Source organism: Bacillus rossius, chromosome 1, assembly GCF_032445375.1.
Source record: "Bacillus rossius redtenbacheri isolate Brsri chromosome 1, Brsri_v3, whole genome shotgun sequence".
NCBI classification, from domain to species: Eukaryota; Metazoa; Arthropoda; class Insecta; order Phasmatodea; family Bacillidae; genus Bacillus; species Bacillus rossius.
In genome coordinates, this window is record NC_086330.1 from 277,647,317 (window position 1) to 277,668,510 (window position 21,194).

Sequence of the window (21,194 nt, forward strand, 5' to 3'; positions counted from 1 at the left end):
AGAACGTTGTTTTCAAATGGATAAAATAATAAAAAAATATAAAAAAATAATTTAAAGCAATGGAATATAATATTTTATGCCATAAATCGTTTGACATATTACTTACAACTTACTTTTCATTTCTGTGTGTGATATATAAGATAAACTACTCAAGTTGTTAATACAAAGATTGCTTGATAACGTAAAAATGTATGTCTGTATTCTCAAATTTGTCGGCCTTTGTTCCTTGTATATTACTAATAACTATAGAAAGCTAAAGCTATTTAAAAAAAATAATTTTAGTCATGTGACGTGGTTTTACTTTCAGTGCTCTTTGGTTGTTAAGTCACTTTTATTTTCATATTCAATTGCCAAAATACTTTAAAACTGTAGATATGGTTTAATGGTTTTAAATAAAAAAATTCATAATCGCTTGAAATAAAAGATTAATTTTATATGAAGACATACATTTACATAAATATAGGTATGAAGACGTGTTGTTTGAATAGCTGCAAAAGTGGTTTAAACTTTTAAGAAACACTTTATTTGTATTTTCGCCTCTCTTTTCGTAGAATAATAAAAAAAATATCTTATTTCGTTTCTCTTTTAAAAATAATGTTAACTTTTTTTTTAATTTTGTAAGCATATTATCTCGTCTTAGCCAAATGAAGAAAACTTTAGTTGCCACGTTAAAAAAAAATGTCAAGAAAGATAAAGAAGATTTTTAACGTTTTTTATTAATCTGAATTATAATTAGGTTTTTGAACTATTCAATTCTTAAAAATTGTATGTAACAAAATTCGTCGTTTTTTAAAAGAGTATTTTGTTTTTCATTGTGGCACAAATACCCGGCACCTGAGTGTGGAAACTATAGATACCTAGTGCCCAAATGTTTTCCTAGTTCTTCGTTTCATATTTCCTAAATCCCAAAACAACCGTCAAATGAAAACATTTTTTTACCTAAATCACGTTTTTATGACCTCGATAAGTGATCTATTTTTTGACGATAGAGATGTGAAATCTCGGTCTTACCTGCCTCTTAGCAAGAGTAAAAAAGCCAACTTTTGGTTGAGGGCTTAGCAACAGTAATAAACACAATGGCCATTAAAAAAAAAATTAAACTGAATAGAAAATTTTTCACATAAGATATTTTTTGACTAGATTCGATCAGAGCGAAGTATTGTGCTGATTAAAGCAAATTATAAGCCTTTCTTTGTCCTTCTTACGAGATTTATTACATTGCTTTTAAATTACTTGAAGGTAGAGATATTTTTTCCTCTTACTAATATTACGTTACGTACATACAGTATGAAACTTAACGAAGACTCATTATTGCTGAATATTACGTTTCTCTCAGCCAGAAGGCCACCTGCCCCTAAGTGGAAAAAAAAAATTTAAAAAAAAACTATCTCAAGAGGTGATCTTTCACAACCAGAACTTACTGGTTTTGCTTTAGATATATGCTTCAGTACCATAAAAAAGCTGAAGACAATAAAAAATTGAAGTATCTGTCCTTGAAATCCAAATAAATACATATTAAATATTTTTTTTTTCCTTTTGGAAAACTAGATGAGTAGTGTACAATAGAATTTGTGGCACAGGCTTCAGGCTGTGAATTGGCAATGGTTTGCAAAGCGAAAATACAATATTGCGGCAATATTGTATGTCATTGACCTTGACCTTTGACCTTGAATTTCGACCATGACTTAGACCATGGATTCGCCAGCTTATATCCGCCATCTTTAAATCGTGCACCCCACTCACTAATGCTGCACTTTTCGTTACACCTGCCATATTGGATGTGTATGACGTCACCGTTGCGCTTTTCATTACAACCGCCATCTTTGATTATAGAACGTTACAATTTATGTTATGGCCGCCATCTTGAATTCTAATAACATGTCCGCCATCTTGATTTTTATTTCACACTCATTTTTTGGATTCTGATATCATGTCCGCCATTTTGTTTCGTCTGCTGGAGGCCGCCATCTTGGATGATGACACGTCCACCATTCTTGGTTTTTTCTGTTTTCATGGAGACCCACCATCTTGGATACCGACGTCATTGTTTCTACTGTTGACTCCTAAAGAGTGCCAGCATCACTCTGTCTCATCTCATAAGGTCGTTGTTCCATTACCTACCAGAGTTATTATGTTTCTTATCGACATATGATTTTTTTTTACAAAATACTTTGGAAGAACTGTGATTCAAACCAACTCAGCTCTGATCTCTAGGTTGGAAAACATACTCCTTTAACCGCACGGCCATCGAGATATTTACCAGACTGAGAATTAAATAAGGTAAATAAAAATTCCATACATTTGCGGACTTGTAATTTTTTAATTTGAAGGATTAACAACATAGTCCGTTTTTAATTTGAAGGATTAACAACATAGTCCGTTCCAGACCGAGCCGCCATATTGGTTTTCAGTACTTGCTACCAGGAGCGCTAGTTAACACACATGGCATCTGCTAGTAAGTGCTGTCGACATCTCGTTTTCACTAATAGATACAAGGAGCGCTAGTGTCATGCAGAACACATGCCATCTGTTAGTGTGCATTATCATCATATTAGTTTAATGTTTGTCCACTAGATTGTAGTAATTATTTATAATAACTCTGGCATCCACCATCTTGACATCTGAGCACCATATAGTAAATTCGTAATTATTTAGCCAGAAACTCGGGAAAAATTGCAAAATTTATTAAATAAATTTGAAATTAACATACTAATTGATTCGATTAGTTCCTGACCTTGGTTCTATCCCTTAAACAATTTTAAATTTTTGTAAAGAATACCTTTTTAATAAATCCTGTTCAAAATACTAAAAGAGACCTAAGTTCCTCATATACCAGTTTCCAGTAAGCTGTTATGACCGCCATATTTAAATTTATAAAAATTAACCTAGAAATTCGGGAATAAATTACAAAATTTATCAAAAAATTAATTATTAAAATAATGATTGACGCGATTCGTCTGCTAGAGTGCGTTACCACCATTTTAGTATAATTTTCGTCCACTAGACCTTTGACCTTGACTGTGGGTCTTGACATTGACCTTGGCCTTAATATTTTACCTTGAACTTTGAGCTTGACAATGACCTTTGAAAACGACTTTGGCCTTCACTTTTGACCTTTTTGACGGTGACCTTGACATTAGACAAATACCTTTTTGATTGTGACCTTGACATTAGACAATGACCTTTAACATTGACCATGGTGACATTTTGGATCTACCATATTTTGTTCAATACTCGCTACCAGGAGCACTAGTTAACACACATCACCTGCTAGAGGACATCGCCGCCATCTTTTTTTCAGTAATCGATACAATGAGCACTAGGGTCATGTAGTACACATATATCTGGTAGAGTGCATTACCATTATGTTAGTTTAATTCTTAGCCACTAGAGTGCAGTATTATTTATTAAAAGATAGTTATTCTCACGGTATCGGCCATCTTGAAATTTGGACGACATCTTAGAAATTCGGAAAAATTCCAAATTTCATTAAAAAATTACTTCCTATTAAAATAATGATTGTCGCGATAGTTTTCGATCTTTGGTTTGATCCTCAATTAGTGATAAGAATAACTACAGCTTTTTTTTTAAATTATGTTTCCGTTACATTTCTGGGAGTTTATTAATCATTCACTTCGCGAAAAACAACTATGGACACGATACCTACCCCGACGACCAGTTCATGTAAAATGCTATACGTATAGGTAAAGTGTCTTCGGAACACGAGACCAGGTGTCAAGAACAGTGTCAATCGTATAGACCAAACATTTCTGTACCATGAGACAAATTTTGTCCTGAGTATAGACTTAACGGCCAACATTCAAAAAGTAAGCACAATTGGAAGTAGAATCAAAGAAGAGGAAGCACAATCGAAAGCACAATAAACGAAAAGGAAGCACAGTTGGAAGTACAATCAACGAAAAGGAAGTACAATCAAAAGCACAATCAAAGAAAATAAAGTGCAATCGGAAGCACAATCAACGAAAGGATGCACAATCGGAAGCACATTTGACAAATAGGGAGCACATTTGGAAACACATTCAACGAAAAGGAAGCACCATCGGAAGCTCAATCGACAAAAGGAAGCACATTTTGAAGCTAAATCACCGAAATTAAGCACATTTGGAAGCACAACCAACAAAAACCAGAACATTTGTAAGCACAGTCAACGAAAAGGAAGCTCATTTGGAAGCACAATCAACGAAGAGGCAGCTGTATTGCGATATCACAGTCTTAGTTAGAAATCTGTTTACAAGAAATAAAACATTTTTTTAAATTTAAATTTTTGATTTATTTTTTAACTATACACACATGATAGAAAACAAGTGCTTATTGTATGTAACCAGCTTCCCTCAGTTCTTTCAGTATGGACGCTACTTCGTCGATATGCGGGTAGTTTCCTCTACGAACAGATGCCACCAACCGTCTCAGGCGAACAACTAATATGCAAGGATCTTCCCATGACATATAGGCTAATTATCTCTTCTGCTATCACCATCTTCCTGTAATGTCGGTTCTCATTTTTTTTAAGATCTCTATCTTCCCAGTGTTTATCGTTAGTTTGATCAGAATTGTTTATTTGATCACGATGTTTCCACAGTTTTGGTCTTAGGGCTTCATAAAAGATTTCGATCTCGACTGCTTTAGGTGCTTCTTTACCGTCGTTGGTTTTATCACCAGCCTAAGAGTCACTGTCACCACCATCGTAGAAGTCAACGTCTTCACCAAGTTTACAGTAAGAATTTGAAATCGTTGATGTCGAAGCTTCTTCATCATCTTCAACGTTCCTTCTTAAGAGTCCATCTTTTTTACATAGTACGAACGATCTACTTGAATTCGGGTTGAATGTATTCTCAGTTTTAATTTTAAGGATTCTTCCATTGTCTTCATTCTTCCATAAATCAATCACCCTTCAATTAAGTTCTTTGAAGAGATCGAAAGAGCTATGAACATAATCTCATTCAGGACAAGGAAAATTATGGTCGTAATGCAGAACACTCTTTAGATTAGAAGATCCATCGTTGTACTCCAGCTTATAAGCAGGCTTGACGTTACAATTTATAGCGTGTCTTTTTAAGCTCTCTCTTCGTGTAAATGACTTGCTACATCAATCACAACTTATCATTTTGCGTAGCGGATTTTTAACACAATCATACTTCTTATGTTGTCTACCATGCTTTCTCAAGATAAATACCTTGCTACAAATTTTACACCTGTGTCCTTTCGATACAGCTGCAGACATCGAACAATGATCCACCGAAAGTCAATACTGTACTTTGGCTTTGCGAATCAATGCCAATCCACAGCCCGAAGCATGTACGAGAAAATACTATTGTCAATACTTAGATGCCTAAACAAAATCTAATATTAAAAAATGTTAATTGTTTCTTTGCGAAATTATTTAATTCACCATTTAAAAATTATTATCCCAAGAGACATGTCTTTATATTATGAGCCCATCTTGGCTTCGTGAGTGCTTTTTACGACAGCTGCAACTTATATTTTTTGTGGCATTTTAACCATTTTTTTACCTTGGCGGAACCATTTGATGACAATTCTTGTATCATGTTATTTGGTCTTCCATCGAGATATGTGACGTAAGCCAGCATTTACATGCAATTTATTTACTGCTTATGTAAATTAATATAATTTTCCTGCAACATAGATCCTCGATTTTAATTTAAGCATCTACCATATGGTGCCTGGTTTTGAAAATACGATATTTTATCTGCACGTATTTTTTGTTTGTTTGTTTTCAAGTTGTTGAAAGTCAATATCTGGTAGTAAATTTTCTTGGATTTAATTTGCATTTTAGTCAGTTTCACAAGATCCAACAGGTAACTGTTCATATTGAGTGGTGGCATTAGTTTTCTGGAATTAAAATCTTACAGTCATCTTTAACAGTTCAGCCTCCTGCCTGTTTTAAAAAAGATTTACCTTGAATTATGTTGTAGTTTATATTTAATAACTACATTACATCTGAAAAGATTTACTCAGCGCAGTCTTGCAGAAAGCAGTCAATGGGTGTAAATTCTCAGGTTTATTGGTAACAAATATTGTAATTGATAAATAATATTTTTTAATAAATTAAATTATGTAGTGCCAGTGTCCATATGAAATTATGTAGCTTTGTGTGAGTGAAACAATTATTGAAATAGAAGCATTAATGTTTGAGTTAACTTATCACCAATTCACACACTCTATTTATAGAACAGTATATCCAGAAAAGAATTTCCCAGTTATTAAATTTAATAGTATCATCTATAAGCTTTGTAGAGTCTTGTTTCATGGTCACAATTAAAGAGTAACTCAAACAGTTTTAGATAAGCGCATTCGCGAATACTGTATTGTTTTTTTTCCTCGCTTGCATCGCCCAATATGTTGAAAGAATGGCTGTTTCCCCAATTACTAGATGGTGAACCTGTAAGCTTTATTTGGTGACAGGATGGATGACCTTTCCCATTGTAATCTCGTGAGACATTAGGTATGATGTGTGCCGAATAATTAAAAGTGCACTTATACAATATTTTTAAGAAAAACAAAGTTACTTTCCCTTCAATTTATTTTATGATTTATTGTAAATAGTCAAATTCAAACTATTATAATACACCATTGAAACTGGGTTATTCATTTATGGACATTCTGTATGAGTATGGATATCTGCGAAATTGTTGCTACATATACGCTGCACACCATTTACACACATGTGCTGTGTCGTGTAAAACTACGGCCTGCTGGGAACCAGCGGCTGTGACAAGACGACCCTCCTGAGCTGCGTGGTGGGGCGGCGACACCTGGACAAGGGAGATATACGAGTGTGCTGTGTTGTTGTGTACAGCTACGGCCTACTGGGAGCCAGTGGCTGTGGCAAGACGACCCTCCTGAGCTGCGTGGTGGGGCGGCGACACCTGGACAAAAGAGATATACGAGTGTGCTGTGTTGTTGTGTACAGCTATGGCCTGCTGGGAGAGAGTGGCTGTGGCAAGACGACCCTCCTGAGCTGCGTGGTGGGGCGGCGACACCTGGACAAGGGAGATATACGAGTGTGCTGTGTTGTTGTGTACAGCTACGGCCTACTGGGAGCCAGTGGCTGTGGCAAGACGACCCTCCTGAGCTGCGTGGTGGGGCGGCAACACCTGGACAAAAGAGATATACGAGTGTGCTGTGTTGTTGTGTACAGCTATGGCCTGCTGGGAGAGAGTGGCTGTGGCAAGACGACCCGCCTGAGCTGCGTGGTGGGGCGGCGACACCTGGACAAGGAAGATATACGAGTGTGCTGTGTTGTTGTCTACAGCTATGGCCTGCTGGGAGCGAGTGGCTGTGGCAAGACGACCCGCCTGAGCTGCGTGGTGGGGCGGCGACACCTGGACAAGGGAGATATACAAGTGTGCTGTGTTGTTGTGTACAGCTACGGCCTGCTGGGAGCAAGCGGCTGCGGCAAGACGACCCTCCTGAGCTGCGTGGTGGGGCGGCGACACCTGGACAAGGGAGATATACGAGTGTGCTGTGTTGTGGTGTACAGTTACGGCCTGCTGGGAGCGAGCGGCTGCGGCAAGACGACCCTCCTGAGCTGCGTGGTGGGGCGGCGACACCCGGACAAGGGAGATATACGAGTGTGCTGTGTTGTTGTGTACAGCTTCGGCCTGCTGGGAGCGAGCGGCTGCGGCAAGACGACCCTCCTGAGCTGCGTGGTGGGGCGGCGACACCTGGACAAGGGAGATATACGAGTGTGCTGTGTTGTTGTGTACAGCTACGGCCTTCGGAGCGAGCGGCTGCGGCAAGACGACCCTCCTGAGCTGCGTGGTGGGGCGGCGACACCCGGACAAGGGAGATATACGAGTGTGCTGTGTTGTTGTGTACAGCTACGGCCTGCTGGGAGCGAGTGATACGGCAAGACGACTCTCCTGAGCTGCGTGGTGGGGCGGCGACACCTGGACAAGGGAGATATACGAGTGTGCTGTGTTGTTGTGTACAGCTACGGCCTGCTGGGAGCAAGTGGCTGCGGCAAGACGACCCTCCTGAGCTGCGTGGTGGGGCGGCGACACCTGGACAAGGGAGATATACGAGTGTGCTGTGTTGTGGTGTACAGTTACGGCCTGCTGGGAGCGAGCGGCTGCGGCAAGACGACCCTCCTGAGCTGCGTGGTGGGGCGGCGACACCCGGACAAGGGAGATATACGAGTGTGCTGTGTTGTTGTGTACAGCTTCGGCCTGCTGGGAGCGAGCGGCTGCGGCAAGACGACCCTCCTGAGCTGCGTGGTGGGGCGGCGACACCTGGACAAGGGAGATATACGAGTGTGCTGTGTTGTTGTGTACAGCTACGGCCTTCGGAGCGAGCGGCTGCGGCAAGACGACCCTCCTGAGCTGCGTGGTGGGGCGGCGACACCCGGACAAGGGAGATATACGAGTGTGCTGTGTTGTTGTGTACAGCTACGGCCTGCTGGGAGCGAGTGATACGGCAAGACGACTCTCCTGAGCTGCGTGGTGGGGCGGCGACACCTGGACAAGGGAGATATACGAGTGTGCTGTGTTGTTGTGTACAGCTACGGCCTGCTGGGAGCAAGTGGCTGCGGCAAGACGACCCTCCTGAGCTGCGTGGTGGGGCGGCGACACCTGGACAAGGGAGATATACGAGTGTGCTGTGTTGTTGTGTACAGCTACGGCCTGCTGGGAGCGAGTGGCTGTGGCAAGACAACCCTCCTGAGCTGCGTGGTGGGGCGGCGACACCTGGACAAGGGAGATATACGAGTGTGCTGTGTTGTTGTGTACAGCTACGGCCTGCTGGGAGCGAGTGGCTGCGGCAAGACGACCCTCCTGAGCTGCGTGGTGGGGCGGCGACACCTGGACAAGGGAGATATACGAGTGTGCTGTGTTGTTGTGTACAGCTACGGCCTGCTGGGAGCGAGTGGCTGTGGCAAGACGACCCTCCTGAGCTGCGTGGTGGGGCGGCGACACCTGGACAAGGGAGATATACGAGTGTGCTGTGTTGTTGTGTACAGCTACGGCCTGCTGGGAGCGAGCGGCTGCGGCAAGACGACCCTCCTGAGCTGCGTGGTGGGGCGGCGACACCTGGACAAGGGAGATATACGAGTGTGCTGTGTTGTTGTGTACAGTTACGGCCTGCTGGGAGCGAGCGGTTGCGGCAAGACGACCCTCCTGAGCTGCGTGGTGGGACGGCGACACCTGGACAAGGGAGATATACGAGTGTGCTGTGTTGTTGTGTACAGCTACGGCCTGCTGGGAGCGAGCGGCTGCGGCAAGACGACCCTCCTGAGCTGCGTGGTGGGGCGGCGACACCTGGACAAGGGAGATATACGAGTGTGCTGTGTTGTTGTGTACAGCTACGGCCTGCTGGGAGCGAGCGGCTGCGGCAAGACGACCCTCCTGAGCTGCGTGGTGGGGCGGCGACACCTGGACAAGGGAGATATACGAGTGTGCTGTGTTGTTGTGTACAGCTACGGCCTGCTGGGAGCGAGCGGCTGCGGCAAGACGACCCTCCTGAGCTGCGTGGTGGGGCGGCGACACCTGGACAAGGGAGATATACGAGTGTGCTGTGTTGTTGTGTACAGCTACGGCCTGCTGGGAGCGAGCGGCTGCGGCAAGACGACCCTCCTGAGCTGCGTGGTGGGGCGGCGACACCTGGACAAGGGAGATATACGAGTGTGCTGTTTTGTTGTGTACAGCTACGGCCTGCTGGGAGCGAGCGGCTGCGGCAAGACGACCCTCCTGAGCTGCGTGGTGGGGCGGCGACACCTGGACAAGGGAGATATACGAGTGTGCTGTGTTGTTGTGTACAGCTACGGCCTGCTGGGAGCGAGCGGCTGCGGCAAGACGACCCTCCTGAGCTGCGTGGTGGGGCGGCGACACCTGGACAAGGGAGAGATCCGCGTGCTGGGAGGCGCTCCCTGCTCCAAGGGCAGGTGGCTGCCACACCGCCGGCTTGGCTACATGCCTCAGGTACCGTATCGCGGGGCTCGGCTAATCACAGGGGCAGCGACAGTGTAAATATAAAATTCTCAATTTAACAAAAAAGAAGAAAATGTGTATGACAGAAATACGATAAGTTCATCGCAAATAACTGTGTTTTGATTTTAAAAAATAATACCTCTAATTGCACGCTTTTTCTGTAGGTATGCAATAAATAAAATCATAAAATTTGTATGGTATCTCATTAGGAAAATTTTGGATTTTTTTTTAAGTGAAACTTATTTCCTGAGGTTGCAACAATTTTAAACCGCGAAGAAAATTAGGATTGCATGAGGGGTATGTAGTGGGGGAATCAGGAGAGGTGGAGACAGCATGAAAGAAGTAGACGACGCAACATTCTTGTTTACTCGCATACTTGGACTATGCATACTTGCAGACTTGCATAATTGGATAATTACCTTATTTAGCGTTTGCATACTTATAGGTATATATATATTTATTTATTTATATCTGCAACCTCAGGAAAAGAGAATTATATTCGTATACCTAATATAATAAGCTAAATGTTACACTTCTCTCTGGCTTGGACTCCATGCACATATATTTTTTTGTTGTCTGTAGTAGCGGCTCTGACGATTTTTCAAGTCCTCATGAATTTTCAATTTATTAAAATCAGGTTTTTCATCTAACAAAGAGCTATATGAATGTTTTTTTGGTCTACTGTTCTCGTGGTACTACAGACAGTAATATTAAATTTACACCTATTTCAAATAACATCCGACCACTGAATGAAATTATATGCTGCAAGCACACCGATCAGTATCACCACGTCATGTTATCTTTTTTGTTTTAACGAGATCCAGAAAATGTAGAACGCGATAAGAATTTTAAATCTCTTGAATTTCTCATATTTGAGTGTAATATAAATAGGACAGTTTCAACAATTTTTGACAGAACGGGGAAATTAAACACGTCAAATATGGGTATTAAAAGCTAGTTGTTTGATAAATATAGATGTTGTTTGATAATTAATAGTTTATTTATTCACTTGTACCACTAAGCACAAAAAAATACAACAAATTTATTTATCGTAGTATTAACACGAAAAATGGGTCTATAAAGTGTGTCTGGCTTCAACCGACAAAATTTGGCCGCTTATTCAACAAGAAAAGAATAAGTTTAAAGGAAATGTAATCCTTAGTGTCTGAAGTGCTTGCGAAATCTTTTACGCTCTTTTTATCAAGAACTGAACAATAATCCACTGATAGAAGTTTCAGTTAAAAACACCGCAAACATAGTCGTTGTCGTGAAATTATTTCATTGAAATAATAAATTGGAGGTAATACAATTATTTGGAAAAAGTTTTTTACGACAAAGATCAATGTGTCTTTATATTATAATTTTTTATTCTAATACCTTTGTAGGTTCTTACTCACCTAACAATCAGTTTCCCTGATTTGCAGCAGCACTAACATACTGACTGTCAAGCATGTTGCATATTTGCCAGGCGCTGCAGTGTTTTCGCTGTAAATATGACACTAGCACCAATTGAATACGCTTTGAGTTAAGGAGAGTAAACAAAGGCGATATTTTTTTTCCGTTTTGAGTTCAACTAAACATTGTCTGTTGTACCAATTTAAATACTATACCTAGTGTTTGCAATGAAACGTTTCTTCAGTACCAACTTGACCGGCACGTGGGAATGTGCAGCGAGCTCAGACGTGCCTCGTGTGCAGGAGACGGCGCTCTACCAGAACATCTCGACGCGGGAGACGCTGCGCTACTTCGGCTGGATCTACGGCCTGAGCTCGGCCGCGTGTGACGAGAGGCTGGAGTTCCTGGCGAGGCTGCTGGACCTCCCGGCCCGCGACCAGAAGGTCAAGACCCTCAGGTGAGGCCCGCGTCCGCCACTCGCGCGCGGCCAGTCTAACCAGCGTGCACGTGTCCGTCGTAAACACTTCTTCTTCAGGCGCGTCAGGGAAAACACAATGAGAGTTAATTTTTAAGACGCGCGCAGCACGCAAAAATGTTTACAGAATAAAATATATTTGCTTTTAAATCATAAACTTACATGATTTATCTTGAATACCGGCGCATATAATTAAATACATTCATTTATGCGAATATTAGTTATATGAAACGTGTTTATAAAATTTTTCTATTGCATTTGTATAAATGAGTTTAGTTCCCGTATATATAATTCGTTATTATTAAGTAAATAATTTAAATAGTTAAAGAAGAATAACCATTCAGCATATTTATTACTTTTATTTATGATTAAAATTGATTTCGATGGTTTTACTAAATTAAAATAACAATTAATTTTATACACGTTTTTATATTAATATGACATATTGAGTATTCGCATGCAAAATTGAAGGTAGTTTTTTTTAACACGCCAAGTAAAAATAACTTCTAACGTGCCTTACATAAAAACAAGCACCCATTTTTTTTGGGCCAAATATGTCTGCTCCTAGATGGCCGGTGCCTGTATCGAAATTCCTTCTCTGTATGTTGTGTTAGGTAAAGTCATTAATGGGGTGTCTCGCACAATGCCTAGTCCGATAGCGGATGTTGTAAAAAAAATTTAAGGTGGTAGAAGGTGTAACCTTTTACCAGATAAATACACGAAATTTTCATGCTTATGTAGGTTTTCATACTATCTCACTTATTTAACTAAAACATTTATTGTAAAATGACCTAGGATTTATGTAAAAAATTTAATACCTTAGTCAAATTCCGTTAACGATTTTACTTTCATTAATCATGAGCTTACAAGAATCATATAATATTACTTAACAAAACTTTTGTACAAACTTTATAATTCATAGTCTCTTTTGTACTTTTTGCTTCCGTATTTTTCTGTATTCCAAGTAGCACCCTGTTATTGTTATTTCGACCGATTACTACCTGCGAAATAAACCTGTTAATTTCATCTGGCTGTGATCAGACACAATTAAAACTATATTATAAAATTCTATATTACTGAATGATATAAAATGGACAACAGTAATTTCGTTGTTGGAACTAAGTGAATCAAATGTCAAGCTCAATAATTTGTAAACTCTTTAGTTTTAATCATAATCGTTTGTACTGTTGTCAAGAAAGAACTTACAAGTACAATAACTTATTACATTATAAATATTAAGTTGGTTTGAACTTAATAAAATCACTGTTAATTTCATAGACAGAGAATTTACCTACCTATGTTGCCCATACCAATTGTAAGAGAGTCTTTTGTTCATTTGCCCGATGCTGTGAAGGCAGTTTACATTCTTACACTTTACATTTCACAACATAAAAATTAGCTACATGAGAAAGGCAGCAACGCTGCCCTCTGCTATTTAACAATAACGGTTATTTCCGATAACTCTTAACTTGTTTGCTACTATAATGAACATGCAAGTAAATATTCATCTAATGGTTTGAAAACCTTAATAGACAACTTATATTTTAAATTCGTAAAAAATTGAGAGCATAAAATCCTGTAGTAATTAGTTTTAAATTGAACGTTCATTTGTAGCGACAGTTAGGCCCGTGCTTCGAGCATTGTACCGAGAGCTTTCTGATTACCCACTGCTCAAGGGCACCGCCTATCCGGACACACATACGGTACGCAGAGCTTCAGAAAAAACAACACTATTTCAAAACCACTCAAGATATCCGGGTGGGGTCTGCTTACGAAAAGCATTTAATTGTTCGCTGAGGGCAAAAAAGTTTACTTTTGATTTTGGATTAAGTTTTTAAAATGTATTTTTAGAAGAGTTAAAATGGCTGAAACGCATGTTTTCAGAGTAATTTTTAGGGTAAATAAACCGATACAGATTCTTGAAAGCCCTTAAGGGACTTGCATTACACCTTTATCTTCCTTTCTATGCAATATAGTGTTACGGTCACCGCTCAAATTTCGCAGTTATCCTGTGATGACGAGAAGACTGCGCGCTTGTTCAGAGCCTTGCGCTTAGAGGCGAAACCGCACTAGAAGCACCAGCGAGCTTCGCGCTTATCATCCGCCTCACTAACTCACATACATCCCTGACGAGGCTGCTCACCTGGCCTCCCAACATTATACCTGCAAATCATCACACGTTTTATTTCCAAAGACTGACAACCTCACACAATTGAATACAAATACTGTTGACATAATAAAAGTGGCAGAAGGACACACTGTAAAAAAAAGGAAAAATTAAGTGCATAAAGGTTTAGTAATTTTACATGTTGTTCGTGTAATTTTCAGAAACTAGTAAAGTTGGTGTAATTTTACACAAAAGTTTCTGGAAAACCAAGTTTAGCTAATGGCTTGAGTATTTTTTTTTTATTACAGTAACTGCTGTGTTAAATTACACATTTGGATTGATAGATTAAATTGTACGTACAACACGTGTTAAATTCATCGGTGTCGGTTTTTTTGGTCAATATGTTACACTGTAGCTGTGGGTATACACATACCTCATTTTAAAAGTGTTGAATATTTGTCAGTTTATTTACCACTAACAAGGAACTGCAAACATGACGATTAAGTTTGCAGTTTACAATAATAATACTTAATTTAATTCACATTAGATTACGGAAAGGGTATCTCCATTACTTAATGCTTTAAAAGTGTGCGCGATGGACGAAAGATTGAGGCTGTAGATTAACAACCTTAAGGTTTTTTGTTTAATATAACGCTTGTCAAGAAAATTGTTAGAAACGTTTTCTTATAACAAATACAAGATTTAAAATTAATAATCACTTTAATATACACATATTTTATTCACAACTATAGGTTACAAAAAAATGATTTTTGAAGTAAAACCAATTAACATGTTCAGTGATAGCGAAAATTAACTTAAAGATGCAGTAAAATATAATGACAGTTGTGGTAAATATACATGCTTTCATACTACATTTAAATAACAGTTACCCAACCATACAAATGCACATTTACACAAGAGTAGGAATATACCTACATATGTAGGTGTAAAATTACACTAACATATATAGAGACTCTGCTGCCACGAAATTACACAGCTTTTTCTTTACAGTGTAGTCAGACCATTGGTTTTTATTCCGAAAACGTCATATTTAGGTCAAGTTACGTGACACAGACTATAGTAAGAGTGTAGGCCAATCTCACAAAGCTTCCCACCACGGGTCGAGGATGTTTTAATGTTTTTATTAGAAAAAAAAATATTTTGCTATAGAAAACTGATATTCTGGGTTGTTCCAAATTTTAAGTTCTTCTACTAGAAGCCTAGAAAAGTGTGAATAAAAGTATTTAAAACTTAACATATTTTACAAACGGCGCATGTACAGACCTAGGAGCATTATCCTTCTCGATTAATAAAAAAAAGGAGCAAAAGAAATGTGATAGTCTTTCAGTACTCGCCTAGTGATGCGTAACATCTAACTTAGTAACGAGAAAATTCATGCCTTCTCATGTCTGAAGTACACATAGAATACGAAACTCGGGCAAAATTTAACGTGAATTTTTTTTTTTTTAATAATACCGAGCTCCATGAATATACACAAATTGTGTTTTTAACAACTTTTCGGGACGCAACTACCTCAGAGAAAATATTTTAAATTTTATAGTAAAACTGCTCCGATAAAAGCGGAAGAAAAAAATAATTGAAAAAATTAATAAACCCCTGCTTTAGACACGATTTTTGACAAGGTATTTTATTCAAATTCTAGCCATTTGTCTGATTCATTAAACAGTAATACTTGAAAGATTTCCTTTAACTCTGTAAACTTTGATTGGTGCCATCCGCCACAGATGGCAGCACCGTGGTTACGAAATTCTGTTCCATGCGACTTCCGTTCGTAGCATTCACGAAATTACTATTAACAAAAGTATACCGAGGGTTTTTATGTTACACATACAAAAAGATCGCGTGTAGCTCAGTACATGTAGTACTGAGCCACAATTCAAACCTCTACTCGTAAGTGCTCTCTCTTTGTATCTCTTTGGCGTCAGAAACATTTTGAAACAATGCTTTAAGAAAACGTTTCATTCAAATTCGGCCATGAAGTTATAATTGAAAAATTTCTCTCATCGCGCCCAAATAAGTTTTACTTAAAAAATATTTAGTTACACATCTAAAAAAAGACTCATATAACAATGATTAACAGTACTGGTTTACAAAATTAAAATAATACGTACTTTTCCTTGCGAGTGAACAACGATAAACTCAAACTCCGTTGTGTTGCCCTCTGCCCAAATACTCCCTTACTAGAAGCCAGCAAGTCGGGGTGGCGTCAGGCGCAGGCAGAGTTGAACCTGAGCCGCACGCCGCCACGTGGAGCCCGCGGCCCGCCGAGTTCTCTGCACCGTCCGCAACCTATTTCCCGTCCTTTTCTCGCCAGAAACGTTTCACATTCAATGTTTCACTTCAAAAACCTCTGAGTAAAATTGTTTTTTATGAGAAGTATCCGAGAAGGAGAGCAGCGAGCGACGAGCGCGCTGCAGCTGGGCTCGTGTTGTGGTCGCAGCGGCGGGCAGACGCGGCGGGTGTCGCTGGCCGCGGCGCTGCTGCACGACCCGGAGGTCCTGGTGCTGGACGAGCCCACGGTGGGCATGGACCCGGTGCTGCGGGACGTCATCTGGAGGCACCTGCTGCAGATCACCAGCTCGGGCCGCAGGACCATCATCCTCACCACGCACTACATCGAGGAGGCCAGCCTGGCGCACACGGTCAGCACGCAGGAAAAAAAAACGGATTACTTTGGAAACTCTGCCAAAAAACAGATTGCATTACTGATATTGGAATTTTGAACAAAAAATAGCTATAATTAGTTTTGCATTTATGAAATACGTTTTTATAGATAATACCGGGGTTAACCACGGAAAATATAATAGAATGTTAAATAATTGGCTAATATTTTATTTAATCATGGTTATTATAAAAGCAATCAATACTGGAAAGCTACTCAGGGAAAGTTTTACAAATGACTTTAACTATTGGAGCTACTGGGAAAACACAAAGCATAAATGCCTACATAAGAAACCGAACCCAGTATTACAGCAAATTCTGTTTTGTAGTGGTACAGTTGTTTTCATGTAAGTGTACAAATGTACAAATATCTGTAATTTTACATGAACATAATTGTAATATTTACAAAAGCAAATTTCATTACAAAACTGATTATATTCGGTTGTCAAAATCGATTAATAGGGTGAAAAAAATCGTATGACTAGAGGTAATGTTTTGTCGCGCAAGGTTCTCCGCCAATACTGTCTGAGATCCACTGTAACATCGTCTCACACTTCTTATTTTGTAAAATTGTTTTTACATGACGTAGTTAGTTAATGAAGAATAATGGGCTTTTGTACTGCAGTATGTGTTCCTTCATTGGCAGAATGAACTACGAAACGAGCTTATTTCGTCAACAAGAGTCAATAACGTTCTGTTAGAAAAATGAACACAGTGTGTAGAACATTATCAACCCTTCAAAATTGTTCCGCTTAAAATCATTATAATCTCTACGATGCATTCTTAATCTGAAATCTTATTATAAGGTACTACTTAATTCATGTCATACAAATTACAGTGGATTTTGTCCTCAACTGTACCCAGTTTTATTTGGCCCTGCTGTAAAAAAATGTCTCATTATGCTGCCTACAAGGATGAAAAAAATAAAGAATTAAATTTCACTTATCCTTTAAGTGTTTATAAGCGTAATATATAGGTAGGTTTATATTATAATTAATTTAAAATTAATATTAACTCGAAGATTTTGCAAAACCCTGCATTTAAAGATGTGTAACACGACTATTTGAAACTAATAAGCAGTATGGTAGGTTAGGGGTATTCAGTTCACTTTCAATTTTCACTCCTTAAAATCTTCTAAGTAACTATTATGACCAACATTTTATTTTTATCATACAAAAGAGTAATTTTAGCTATACAAATATATTTCAAATATCAAAAATCTACCGCTCGACAGAAAATTAATACAGTAAATCTAAGGAACTAAAGATAATTCACATTTGTTGCGCAATTCCACGCACTTGTGGGGTTGTTCCGCTCATAGAAAATGTTTCAAAATTTTATGGACACTTCCTACGTGTAATTATTTCTATGTACAGCATCTATGCATACTTTATGAAATTACTCTTTACACTTTTGACGTACGATCCAATCCAAATATCGTTTTTGTAAACATTTCTGAAAAATACAATATGTTGTTTCACAGACACCACATGAAGTATTTTCATCCAAGTTCATTCTCCTTTTTAACAATGCTGCTATAGAAAAATCTTTACGCTAGAAAATAAATAAATTTTCACATTTTTAGGAGTAATTCATCTTGAAATTTCCATGCTCCTTAGATTCTGCGTAAAGAATATTCTTGAAAGTCAAGTGTATGGTGGGAAATGTTTGAGAAAAAAAGTTTTATATATATATATATATATATTCTTTTAGAGTCCAGGAAAAATAATACATAAAAAACTAATGAATCCTCTTTAAATTGCAGATTTTTTATCACATTAAATCTACCCTTCAAAATAGAAACTGTAAGGTTAAATTAAATTGCTGCTCTCCCAAGACTCATTATTTTACCAAACACCTTCCGAGTTTTTTCCATTTACGTGTTTTCTGCACGCTTCTTTTTGTATGTATTCCTCGCGCACTATTGACTACGTACTATTTGAATAGAAAAGTAATAATTTGTTTTACATCAGTGTAATGGCCTTATTTACACCTAGCGAAACAGCCCAATGTACACTGAGCGGAATAGCTCCGAATGTATACAAATCCGTAATAAAGTTATAAAATGAAATTTTCCGTAGATTTTTTTTTTCATTTTGATCATGTAACCAAATTTAATTTTGAAAGAAAATACCTATTTATTTAGCATAGTTCTTGCATGTCTAGCATTTTCACGTAAAGGAAGAAATGCTTGCATGTTATCGCTTAGAAAACTCCTTTATCAAACACAATGCATCTATCATTTGCAATCTAAACTGCTATTCTCAAAACTGTTAATCCTTTCTCTCTGGGATATAGAATTACTTTTAGGAGTCTAGACTAAGATTAGCAGGTTCCATGACGTTTCCCGTATCCAATACTGCCAACTTTCAGGGGGACTTTCTTAGAATGATCGCAATAGCCTATTAAGTGAATTTCTCTCGCTGCACCCTAAGTAAACGTACAGCAATAAACTTCTGCTAACTTCATTTCATATAATAAAAATATGTTTGAAAACATGTTGAATTATTTTTCAGATTGGCCTACTGCGCAATGGACACCTGTTGGACGAAGACTGTCCTAAAGAACTACTTAGAAAACATGGTCTCATGTCGCTAGAAGACGTTTTCTTTAAACTTAGTTTAATGCAAGAGAAGACTGATTCGATGGTGAGTGACAGCGAAGGATAAATTACGTTTGAAACTCCACATTTGCTAATTTTTTTAATTTTTAATAATTTATTTACTTTTTCTGGTTGTATGTGTTGAATAATAATCCGAAAAAAAATCACGGGCTACAGGTCCATTACATAAATTACAGTCTAAATTTCTTCCCAAGGATGGGATCAGCCATTGAAGCTGAAGCTAACCACCAATGTAAGTTATTGCAAATAAAATTAATGTTTTTAAGATTGAACGCTTAACATAAAAAAATATATTACCACCCCAAAACTTGTAGTTATCTGAAATGATGTTTTTAACAAATTTGATGAAATATCACATAAAAATGTACGGAATGTTAAGATGTTATCCCAGATTATTATTATGAAATCATTTTAATAAAATAAAAAGGTTATCGTTGTTTGCAAAAAACTGTTTCAACTAAACGATATCCAGTATACCAGTTGTTCAACTACATCATCAAAGGTGTATACCAGCCTTGGAAAGCAATTTAGACCGTATGTGTTAACATGTTTTAAACTAATTTGTGTGTAATGAACCTTTAGTTTGATATTGTTGTTGAATTCTTGTACACTATATACATAGATATGTAATAATGGTTCAATATTACTTGAACTTTTCCAAAATATTCAAGTATCACAAGTATGTCCAAGGAATTATTTAGGTAAGCAGTTTATTTTGTTTCCTAGAGATATTTATTGTAGTTAAGTAAACATATATAGTAATTTAACTTTTCTGTTGTTGTCTCAAACAAATTGTTGCTTTAAGTTATCTTGTGACATTTAAGACTTTATTGTCTTAAAATTTTGAGATTCCATCGGATATACTAAAGCAATGCTAGACTGCATGTGACTATAAAATATATTTTAAATATGAAGCAATGATTTAACAGTAATTCGCAAAATATGAAGCTAAAAAATATTTCTTTTTATTTGGACTAACATATTTACAACTTCAAACTACTAAAAAAACACAAATATTGTATTTTCTAATTTAATATACTCTTTGTAAAAATATTCTTAATATTACTTTGATATATATTTCTTATTGTGCATATTTTACTAAATATATAGAAAAACAAAGATTTCTAGTTAAAAAATATTAACAAAAAATAACAACTTACTTTAATTTATGATGTAATAAAATTTGACCTTAAATATTTAATAACATTTAGTAAGCGAAGTTAGTATTTCACACTAAAGAGTGTTTAACTCAAAATATTTGTTTTAAATTAATAGTATTATCGTTGTTTAAGCGAACAGTATCACAAAAAATAAGCCATTTAGAATCTAAATTATGTTTTTTTGATTGTTTACTTGACTGGCAGCTGTTGTTTAGTCATACGCCACAAAACATTTATAAATATGGGATGTGTTTATTCTTTTGGAAATATGTTATTTAGGCGTTTCTGTAATGTATTGCTACTGATTTAAAACTTTACCATTTGAATATGAGTGAAGTTAGACAATAGGCATTGTCAAGAAGAAAACATTTGATTTTGGTATCGTCTTTAATCTTCACCAGAGTTGAATCTGGAAGGCTTAAACACCAACAAATTGTGTTATTGCTTTTTGAGATTGATTTTTATTTTATTTCTGACTAGCTGTGGTGGCTTCGTTTGAGGTTCACTTTCAATTTCGTTCCAAATTTCCAAAACTAATTATATCACTATGAAAATAATTCACACATACAGTATCACAATCATATAGAAGTAAATATAGAAGATGGTAGTTGCCTGATTTATTATACAATTTTAAACAGACCTGAAAAACAATTATTTTCTTACACAATAAGTATACAGTTTGAACACTTCCATTTAAAATTAAGGAATTTTAAAAACTTTTTAAAATTTAGTTTCATGTTAAGTTTTCTATTTGCTATTCTGAACCTTATAGTTATACAAATTATAT

The 21,194-nt window shown here is 37.7% G+C and overlaps 1 protein-coding gene across 1 annotated transcript in view; it reads left to right on the forward strand.

Moving 5' to 3' along the window:
- The window catches only part of LOC134527621 (ABC transporter G family member 20-like), a 138,759-nt gene that overhangs the window by 68,562 nt on the left and 49,003 nt on the right, over positions 1-21,194 (forward strand). Inside the window, exons 3-6 of the mRNA XM_063360467.1 lie at positions 9,797-9,956; positions 11,663-11,817; positions 16,404-16,605; positions 19,141-19,272. Of these exons, the coding sequence (XP_063216537.1) occupies positions 9,797-9,956; positions 11,663-11,817; positions 16,404-16,605; positions 19,141-19,272 (649 nt within the window). The remainder of the gene's footprint in view (positions 1-9,796; positions 9,957-11,662; positions 11,818-16,403; positions 16,606-19,140; positions 19,273-21,194) is intronic.